The 11,243-nt window shown below is 44.7% G+C and overlaps 1 protein-coding gene across 1 annotated transcript; it reads left to right on the forward strand.

Moving 5' to 3' along the window:
* The first annotated feature begins 3,402 nt into the window (after window positions 1-3,402).
* LOC141091675 (uncharacterized) lies at window positions 3,403-10,249 on the forward strand. The gene is made up of 3 exons (XM_073577365.1): window positions 3,403-3,547; window positions 8,583-8,696; window positions 8,953-10,249. Exons 1-3 carry the CDS (start codon window positions 3,496-3,498, stop codon window positions 9,957-9,959), a joined length of 1,173 nt encoding a protein of 390 aa, XP_073433466.1. The 5' UTR covers window positions 3,403-3,495; the 3' UTR covers window positions 9,960-10,249.
* The last annotated feature ends 994 nt before the right edge of the window (window positions 10,250-11,243 follow it).

Below are 11,243 nucleotides of genomic sequence, written 5' to 3' on the forward strand. Positions count from 1 at the left end.
CACTGGCTTATCTCTTGTGCGATAATCGCATCGCACTGAACGGACAGGCCCGCACCTCTCCTGACCTGAGCATGACAGCGTGATGGATTACTATGCTGCTGTCAAGCTCAGGTCAGGAGAGCGGACAGCCAGTGCGAGTTTTACAATGCGATTCTCGGACGAAAAATACGGCAGTGTGTCTCTGCCCTTAGAGGTGAATTTATATATCTGTACTCTATGAGCTCCGCACCAATGTTCCCCTCTACTCGCCCTTTTCCTTCTATTCTTTGTGGGTGGGGACCCTCTTCACGCACAGTTTTTTGCATACTGTGTAGTGTATTATTTATTTATTTGCATCTTTCCATTAGATGATATCTGAATATGATATTTTATCAAAATGTCCAATTTTCCAGGATATCCTTTTGTGTCGGGAGAAGAGATGGTGACCAGAGACTGCGCTGAATCCTGCTTCCAAAGTGACCCCAACGTCCTGGGACAAGAGAGCTCGGTGTACTGCTGCATAGGAGATCTGTGCAACCACCTGTATGAACTGTACACAAACCTCACCGATCACCTCCCAAATAATTCCCCCAGTGTCATGGCGGGAGGCATGTACATAGGACTGCTGCCTGCCCTGGCATTGACCAGTCTTGGGCTCTTTATTTAGCCACCACCTCGGGCTTTAGCACTGGAGCAATGTTTTTGGTGAACTCGTATTATATCTTGAGATTAGAAGTCAGAGCTGAGAAAGTATTATATTTGTTACAGAGACCCTGAGATCGGGAGCTGGGTGGCCGAGGGGGCTCTACCCAGCGTCTACCCTGGGCCTGTGTTTCAGTATAACGCTAGGGCAGTGCCCGGAATCTTTGACCTGGGTGAAGGCAATGTAGCCTGGCTATGACCTCTTGTCCTTTCTCTGTACACTGTTTCTTCGATGCTCATCACCCCCGGCACAGCAAACTTTCTCATGTTATTTAACTACTGTTACATATAATGATACTTCAGCACCAATAAATTGAAGTCGAAAATCAGGTTCATGTTCATTTTTAATGACTGCCTAGAAAAGCCTTCTCAAAATCCACTTGCATTCACTGTTTCGAGCCCGTATGGGGCAAAATCGGATCTTGTTTATGGTGAGAGCTAAGCAGTTATCTCTCAAGGTGTCCACACATGATCAATTGGCCAACGGCTATTTCTGAAGCCTCCCTGGGGTAAAGGAGATCTGCCAGACTCCTCTGTCCTCCTCACGCTGTTACGGTTTCAACTCATCTGGAAGTTGAAATTCAGGCACACACCTAGCTTGGTTGTTACACATCAGAGATGAGGCACAGAACTTAGCAGTTCTACATCAGAGATGAGGCACAGAACTTGGCAGTTCTACATCAGAGATGAGGCACAGCGCTTGGTGGTTATATATCAGAGTTAAAGCTCGGTGCTTGGTGGTTATACATCAGAGTTAAGGCACAAAACTTGGTGGTTATATATCAGAATAAAAAGAAAATAGCCAGCTCACCTGAAGGCATGTGTTGTGGGAAGCCTGGACCACGTTCAGTCATCATGCAATAGCCAGAAAAAAGAAGAGAGAAGGTCCAGCTTCACAAAAAAAGTCCAATTTATTATTTAAAAATAAGTTCAGAACAAAAAAGAAAATTCATTCACATGAGTAACAGATGGTGGGTTACGTGTTTCGAACAATAGCTTGTTCTTTCTCAAAGCTTTTTTCTGGTTTTATATCAGAGTTAACGCACGGCGCTTGGTGGTTATATATCAGAGTAGAGACACAGTTCTTGATGGTTACACATCAAAGTTGAGGCACAGAGCTTGTTGGTTATATATTAAAGTTGAGGCACGGCGCTTGGTGGATTTACATCAGAGTTGAGGCCCAGCGCTTGGTGGAAATACATCAGCGTTGAGGCACAGAGCAAAATGGTTACACTGTATTGAGGCAAATACCTTGGTTGTTATACATCAGTTGTGTTGAGACACTTGAAAGTTTTATCCAGGACTTTGCTTGTTTTTTGCTATGTGGCTAAGACTTGACAAAGCAGAGCGGTAGAGGAAGAACCTGATTTGTCGACTTGAGCTCAAATGACGCCGGACAATCACTGGCAGGAGCAGGAGTGGAGGAGTATGCTGAGCAGTATGAGGCAGAGTAGTATGCTGAGCAGTATGAGGGAGTGGAGTATGCTGAGCAGTATGATGGAGAGAAGTATTGTGCAGTATGATGGAGAGGAGTATGCTGAGCAGTATGATGGAGAGGAGTATGCTGAGCAGTATGAGGGAGAGGAGTATGCTGAGCAATATGAGGTAGAGGTGTCACGACTCTGTTGTAGGGTATCCCAGGACCAGGGTTGAAGACACCAGGGCCATGTACCTTGCCTTAGCTCATGAATCCACCCTCAGTCTGTAACCTTCCCCCACGCAGGGAAGAGGGGGATAGTAGTGTACCGTAGCACACCAACCAGACTAACAGGGTAATACGAACAGGGGTAATGGAAAATACCAAACATACAAATATACTGACACATATAACAGAGGAAAACACTGGGGACTGGAGGATGGGGTTAAACCAAAGTTGGAGAAGAAAGGGAATTATCTCACAACCAAAACCTAGCAACAGTCACAGAAAAATCCACCAAACACCTTCTCCAATAACCACCAACAACCTCCAGCCACGCATCATAAGGTTACTCTAACAATGACTGCTAACCAGGACCCAGATTAAATAGGAAATGGAAGTGGCTAACAGTGCACAGCTGAGATACTTAATTCTCCAGGAGCTGTCAACTGAGCAGATTAACCCCTGCACTGCCAAAATAAATTAATTTGATCTGGAGCAGCGCAATTTTCCCAAATATGTCAAGTTCCCTGGATCCCCTGTTAGTAGCCATATTGTTGAAACAGAAGTGATATGGCACGGCTTATAGTAGGTGGACATGTTCTAGGCTTGTCCAGCGTTCTCTCTGAATCTGCCCCGCTTTGGTATCCAGTCTATAGAGAGTCTGGTCCTTCTATTCTTGCTTATTTTGGGGGAAGACCCCAATCCCAATATCACCGCCACACATTGCCCCAGTTGGAATGACCACCTCCTCTCCTGACTTCAGACCCGAGTCACGAGAAGTCAATTATCTTTCTCGTGTTCTTGTACTCGGGAGGAAATTGCAACACAACAAACTAAACATAGGATGTGGATACATAGTATCACATAAACATAGTATGGAAGCATCCTATAAAGTTAGGCGCTGTGTGTTCCCGCCCGTGACCGGGGCCACATGTCTGCCCATAGCAAAGGGAGGTGAGGACGATTCTCCCCAGAAGACAATGACTTTACTGAGAGGGGTAATTAGTCGCATTGTCTGTACACAATATAATTAGAGGGCGCTCCTTACGGATAGGAAATGACAACGTCTCGATAAATATCTCTTTCTGATACATTTATGATAATAAAGGTGGACGAGAAGGACTATATATACGGGGCGCCTCCGCATCTTCCTTAGGTTCACTCCTTCCATCATCATGCAGGGAATAGTGATCTGTCTGGTAGCCGCTGCCTTCTGCGTGGACTTGGGTAAGAGATTTACAGCAAGACGATCAATGCTCGGCCGTCGGCAGTCTCCGTATGTGATCTCTCTGATTGCCAAAATGGCTTATATCATATTTCGATCACATGCAGAGCTGCATTCATAATTCTGCTCCTTGTCACTTGTGATCAGACTGCGGTTTATCGGCACTGTACCTACACTTAACAGAGTAATTCACGCCTCTCCGCACATCCAATAGCCACAGAGAGTGCAGCTTAGGATGTGATTACAGCATATAGTGGATATCAGTGCAGCACATCTAGAATTGGCAATTTTTGCCGCTCCTCCTTGCAGCAGCTCCACATCTGTCAGATTGTGGGGGCATCTTATGTGTACAGCGCCCTCTTTAGGTCACCACAGATTGTCCCTTGGGTTCAGGTCTGCACTCAGGCTTGGCTGTTCCAGAACTTCCATCTTCTTCTGGTGAAGCAGTTTTTTGGGTGATTTGGAAGTTGCTTTGGATCATTGTCGCTGAAAGGTGAAATTCCTCTTCATCTTCAGCTTTTTAGCAGAGGCCGGAAGGTTTTGATGCAAAATTTTATGATATTTGTACTGTTCATAATTCCCTCCCCCTTGAATAAAGCCCCGGTTCCAGCTGCCAAGAAACAACCCCAGCTGCCCCCACCATTCCTCACTGTGGGGATGGTGACCTTTTGGTGATGCACAATGCTGCCCCCACCATGCCTCACTGTAGGGATGATGATCTTCTGGTGATGCACAATGCTACCCCCCACCATGCCTCACTGTAGGGATGGTGATCTTCTTGTGATGTGCAATGCTGCCTCCAACATGTCTCACTGTTGGGATGGTGATTTTCTGGTGATGTGCAGTGTTTGTTTTGCACCATTAGGAATTATGGCCAAAAGGTTTCCCCTTGGTATCATCAGACATAACGGTCCCCACATGTCTTTGCCAGATGTGATGAGGTTTTGGCAGAACATAGCCGAATATGAATGTTTTTCTCTGTAAGAAAAGGACTCCGTTTTGCCACTCGACCCTACAGGCCAAACATATGACGAATATTGGAGATTGTTGTCGCATACAGGACACAATCAGGATTGGCCAGAAGTTCCTGCAGCTCCTTCAATGTTCCTATCCGCCCCTTGGAATCCTCCCAGGACAATTTTTTTCTTGACTTTTCATATATTTTTGTAGGACGTCCAGTTCTAGGTAATGTCACTGTTGTGTCCCAAATTTCAGCCACTTCTTGATGACGTCTTGACAGTGTCCATGGTAGATCTAATGGCCTGGACCTTTTTTGGTCCCCCTTCTACTGACTGACAACTTCCCACAATGAGATCCTTTGCTGTGTTGTCAGCTGTTTACTGACTGCTCCTAGATCAGCGACACTTTCTCTGGGGTTAATCAGATTTGTAATTGCTGACTACTATGTAATATAGGGGAAATATAATCAGCTGATTCTGAGTGTAACCGCAGCCCCAATTATAAGAGGGTGCTGACACTTATGCAACCACATTACTTTACTCTTGTTGTTTTTATTTTTCCCTCAAGATGATTACTCAATGGATTTGTACAAATCGTTCTTCTTGGTAGAATTTTTTAATATGACAACAGCCTGGTGTTGTAATGAGGGCGTGTAGACTTTTTACGTCCATTGTTTATTTGTGCTTCACGGCATCTTATATGAATGGTGTCATTTCTGCATAACAGAGATAGCTTTCCTGTATATTATATAATTTATCGAGATTTTATTGGCAGCTACGAAACCTATTTGGCATTTTAACCCTTTATCACAGCCCACGCCTTCAATATGACACCTGTGGCAGCTGCTGAGACACCAGCAAACAGCTGCTGCCATTGGCTGCTCATGACCTCGGCAGCGACCTCTACAGGCGACGTGCAGTACTACATACATCCATGTCCATGAAGGAGGCACTGTTCCCCGTGGTGCGAGCTGCGGCTTCTCGCTCTCGGCCCTGGGTCACTACATAGAATTCAGAGGGAATATTAGAAGCTCAATGTCTTCTTGTATAACATCTGATGCAGAGGAATGCAGGACGCATTGTGCAACGTGAGAGGTGGAAGAGTAATTGTGGGGTTGCACAACGTCGGGTTCTTGTGTCAGGAGACGCCCTCTGGGTAAGGAGGGGTTAACAATGTGTCAAACGTAATTATAAAACTCCTAATGTTTTTCTCATTTAATGTTATCAAATCTGGAGATCTGGAGTGCGGGCGCCTGCGGGTCACGACTTGAGTCTTTACGGGCGTCATACGGGCGTCATACGGGGAGAACCGCCCGAGTATTAGGACCTGACGCTGCCACATTGGAATTACATCAAGGTTTCTCAGAAAGGTGGTACCCGATCACATGGCTGCTCTCAGTCACATCCAGAGCTGAATTCACAATTCTGCTTTTCCTTTATGCTTTATACTGTTGTTACAGGCCATTATATTATGACTTATACCCCAGTCTCATCCAGAGCTGCATTCACAATAATACTGTAATGTTATGCTTTATACTTCAGATATATCCAGAGCTGCATTCATCATTCTGCTGTTATCAGTGGTCTAACTAAAGATCATTGGCCCCAATGCAAAAGCTTCAATGGGGCCCAGCGCCACATGGACTTTCTGGGCCCCTGAAGCACCAGGGCCTGAGTGCGGCTGCCACCCCTGCAGCTATTGTAGTTTCACCACTGGCTGTTATTTTACAGATTAGATTCCAGTCACATGTGGAGTCATATCCAGAGCTCTATGCACAATTCTGCCATCATTTTATTGCTTACACTCCAGTCATATCCAGAGCTCTATTCACAATTCTGCCATCATTTTATCACTTACACTCCATTCATATTCAGAGCTGCATTCACAATTCTGCCATTATTTTATGACTTACACTCCAGTCACATCCAGAGCTGCATTCACAATTCGGCCATTATTTTATGACTTACGCTCCAGTCATATCCAGTGCTGCATTTATAATTCTGCTTTAATTTTCAGTCTTATACTTGTCACATGCCATTATTTATTACTTATACTCCAGTCTCATCCAGAGCTGCGTTCACACTTCTGCTGCTATTTTATGTATTATACTCCTATCATGTTCAGAGCTGCATTTACAGCTCCGCTGATTCACCTTATTTTTTAGTCCAGTCAAATTGAGACGTTCCTCATTCACTATTCTGCTGTTACATCCAGAGCAGCATTCATAATTCTGATGTTATTGCTATTGCAATGCTCCGATCAAATGCAGACCTTAATTTACACTTATGCTTGTATGCCATGTTTTATAATCCAGTCACATCCAAAGCTACATTTAGGATTCTGCTATTACACCATGTTATCTACTCCAATCCCACCCAGAGCTGCAGTCATAATTCTGCTGTTATTTTCTGTCTTATACAGCTGTCACATGCATATGCAATTCTGCTCTTACACGATGTTTTACACTCCAGTCATAGTCAGTTCTGCATTCAGTTACATCATGTCTTAAACACCAGTCACACCAAGAGCTGCATTTACAATTCTGCCATATGCACTCCTCTCACAAAATACCACAAGAGAGCATGCACTACATATGATGAGCTAGAAGGGGGCTGCAGTCTGCTGTGAGGACCTGCTGCTTGGGTGTTCAGCAGAACTGTGAATGCAGCTCTGGATGTGACTGGAGTATAGCGATGCACGCTATTAAGTTCTTCCAGACAGTGACTGATTTGATGTAACACTACCTGTGACTCACCTTTGTCTTGGGTCAGTGATATGGATAATGTCGGCCTCGCCCGTCACTCCAGAGCAGACATCTGTGTGGAGCTCGCGCCAACACAATGTAGGAATGTGCTGCCAGGGTGTCGCGGTGTCACCGCCACCTCCACCATCAGACCACATGAGCCACAAGCACACTGCCAACCATGACTCACAACCATAAGTATTCACGCCCTGGAATCTCTGCATGCGGCAAAGGTGCCAGGGTGTGGGCGCCATAGACGATGCCAAGGCCATAACGTCATATATGAGCCATGCTCTGGCCAAGGAGACAGAAGCCCAAAAGGGACCACGCATCCATCTCCAGGACCTCAATGTCTACTGCTCCCTGGACGGCAGTGAGTCTGACCTGCCAGGTGGCCATGAGTGGCCCAATACCTGCCAGTCCATCAGACGGGTCCACCAATATGTCCAGTCTTAGGAACCAATGCATCCAGTCTGCACACCACAACACAACCGTGCGTGGTCTGCTGCCGGAGCATTGTCACCTTGGTGCTCGGTGTCGGCTCTTTGGATTCTTCTTTGGGTCCGGTATGTTACACACAGATTTGGCAACTTTTTCAAACTTTTTTCAACTTCTTCATATCCTCCAGACATTGGCACCAAGATATCAACTTGTCTGTATACAAAGGGCCGGCATCATCCTGCAGGAGTAGGACAGGTGCCTGCAGATTTGTGGCCCCCGATCATCACTGTGGGAGCTCCTCAATACTGTTAGCCATCATTCATTAAAGGGAAAGTGTCGCCAACAAATTACCTATTGATTAAATCAGAGTTTTCTGCTACAAATATTTTTTCCAACCATTTTTTCATGTGACAACATTATTTCCAAAAAATATTTATTAATCATGCAACTTTCACACTGACCACTGGAGCATCTTAAGACTCATAGTTCCGGTCATTTCAAGAAGAGTTTTCAGCAGGCTCATTATCATCAGTGGCAGCATTATAATGACTGATAACACCTCTATATACAGTAGATAACACAGGATCCACCATTCACAAAAGGTGATGTTGCAGCTCACCTTCGCCTCCTCCCTTCACAATGACCTTTGCACAGGCACATTAGATGCTTCAATACAACAAATAGGGTAGGTCTGTTCATTGCTGCTAATGTGTGTGTCATTTCCTGAAACATTAGGAAGTTGGTGAAAGAATAACCCCAGTGGTCAGTGTGAATATTGCAACATTTCTTTTTTTTTTCCTTTTTAACAAAGATTGTAATATGTAAAAAAATAAAATTACCAAAAATATTTAAAAAATACAAAAATTCCTAACTCCTCTCCTCTCTCCTCACAGCTCGGTCCTTACAATGCTATTATTGTAAGGAGGAAAGCGATCTAGCAAAGTGCAACGGGGTAAAAGAGTGCTCAACGGGGCAGGGCGCCTGCAAGATCTTCCTTAACCGTACGGGTGAGTGATGGGGTTATTTGTCCTCACGTGACACATGTTCCTGACTGGGACTGCCTAGAATGATTGAACGAGATCCGTGATCAGGAGCAATCACAGCCTCAGGTAGTCCACAAGTTCTTGGACGATAACCGGACCACTCAGTTCCTCCCAGAAGTTGAAGCTGAACTTTCTGGAGGCACAACTCATTTTCAAAAAGTTCCAAAAATGAATCAAAACATTCCAGAATTTGTCATCTCATAATCCTTTTGTGTTTCAGATGGAAAAGAGAAGTTTTCCAGAGACTGCGCTGTCAACTGTGCACCACCTGACTCAACCGGCATCTACTGCTGCAATACCGACAAGTGCAACAAACTAGGGCTTCCGTCAAATGCAAGCGCTGCCAATAATAGTGTCAGTCCTATTGGTGTTTTAGGCAGAGTCCCTTCCAACTCCTCCATTGCTAACACCACAGCTAATACAAGTTCCTCAAGTTCCTCAACCAACTCAACTAGTAACACCAGTTACAACAATACCATTCCTGGTAACACCAGCAACTCTACCGGCACCAGCCATGGTCCAGGATCTAGCAACAACTCTTCCAACTCTACGACTGGTCATAGCAATAATATGTCCTCAATCTTGGGCTCATCCGCCCCCATGAATTCTACTGGTATCTCCCATGGTCCAGGATTTGGCAACAACTCTTCCAATTCTACGAGTGGTCATAGCAACAATACGAGTTCGATATTAGGCTCATCAACCCCTATGAACTCTACTGCAATCAACCATGGTCCAGGATCTGGCTACAACTCTTCCAGTTCTACGACTGGTCATAACAACAATACGAGTGCCACCTTAGGCTCTTCCACCCCTATGAACTCTACTGGAATCAACCTTGGTCCAGGATCTGGCTACAACTCTTCCAGCTCTACGACTGGTCCTAACAACAATACGAGTGCCACCTTAGGCTCTTCTACCCCTATGAACTCTACTGCAATCAACCATGGTCCAGGATCTGGCAATATCTCTTCCAGTTCTACGACTGGTCATAACAACAATACGAGTGCCACCTTAGGCTCTTCCACCCCCATGAACTCTTCCGGCATCAACCATGGTCCAGGATCTGGCTACGACTCTTCCAATTCTGCGACTGATGTTAAACACAATAACAATTCTATCTCAAACGTGTCCTCCACCATTGTCTCTAGTGGTGGGTCATCCCCTAATGGACACAGCTCCTCCCCAATAAAAAACAAAAACCCTAAGTCAAGATGCCAATATTAAACACAGTCAGGGCACGAGAAGCCCCGGTATGTCAAAGTGCGTCGATAATATACATATCACCCTTAATGTGGTATGCTTTAACAGCTTAGGTACAAGAGCAATCCTTGCCACGCCACTGAAAGTATATCTCATTTTTACCTTTACATTAGACATTTTGTGCCCACTCATCTGGTAACATGCATGGCCCTGTGCTTCCTTCCCCTCGGGGAAACATTTATTTTTACTAGAGAATGCCGACTGTACTAATTACTGATGCAGCGTACTATTAAAAAAAATACAATAAAATTGCACTTTACTTGCATTTTGTATATTATTAAGTCATTTTGGTACTAAAAACCGCATTATTAAAACAAATATTATTGTTGTGCCCCATAATATGGCTTCTTTATCCATGACTTTCCCAAAATTTGAGGAAAAAGGGGGTTGTTAACTCCTTCTTTTAAGCAGGGGTGGTGCCCTTTTATGCGTGTATGAATGTGATTGGTGGTTTGCTGAGGAGGGTGTGGCTTATTCCACCATGTAACTTCCTGTTCTTTTTCCTCACTTCCTTCTCCTCCTCTTCCTTCAGAACAAATCACAGTAGACAGAAAACTCCAGTGACCTCATCAGCCAGGGTTTTCTATATGATCATACAGTCCATGGGAAAAGAGGAGGGGTCACAGAAAACGATCTGCCATGAAAACGTTACCAACCTCCACAAGATGATGCACTTGGTTTTGGCTAACACCTTACATGTGAAGGCACTCATGACTTGACTTTTTTTGAAGGGCCTACATTTAAGAATTACTACTTATTGTAAGGCCAATCGCACCTGATAGAACACGTAGAACATTAATTACAAGTAAATCCAAAGAAGAATGCAAAAAAAAACCTTAAAGGGGACTTGTCAGTTGAAATAAATATCATTTTTTTTCACCTGGTGTAAATGTGACAATTCTCCTGAATCCAGCATGTTTTTTCTTATTTTGCTGCCCCTCTCCACCCCGGAGATATGGCCTCCTCTTCCCTGTATAAAAGTCTTGTCTTTTGAGCCGAGTGGGCGTGGTCCTGAAGAATCCTCCCACAGAGAAGAGTTAAGGACCACACCCCCTCCGATAACAAGACACAGGGAAAAGGAGACCATATCTTAGGGGTGGAGAGGTGCAGAAACAAAAGAAAAACAACGCCGGATTCAGGAGAACAGCAGCTGTTATACCAGGTAGAAAATGTGAGTATTTATGGCACAAACAATGAAGCAGACATAGTGCAGAAGCTCCTTTATTCTCAGAGCAGGTGGGGATCCCA

This window comes from Dendrobates tinctorius, unplaced genomic scaffold, assembly GCF_039654945.1.
Source record: "Dendrobates tinctorius isolate UK_male_01 unplaced genomic scaffold, ASM3965494v1 ptg000055l, whole genome shotgun sequence".
In the NCBI taxonomy this organism is placed as follows: domain Eukaryota; kingdom Metazoa; phylum Chordata; class Amphibia; order Anura; family Dendrobatidae; genus Dendrobates; species Dendrobates tinctorius.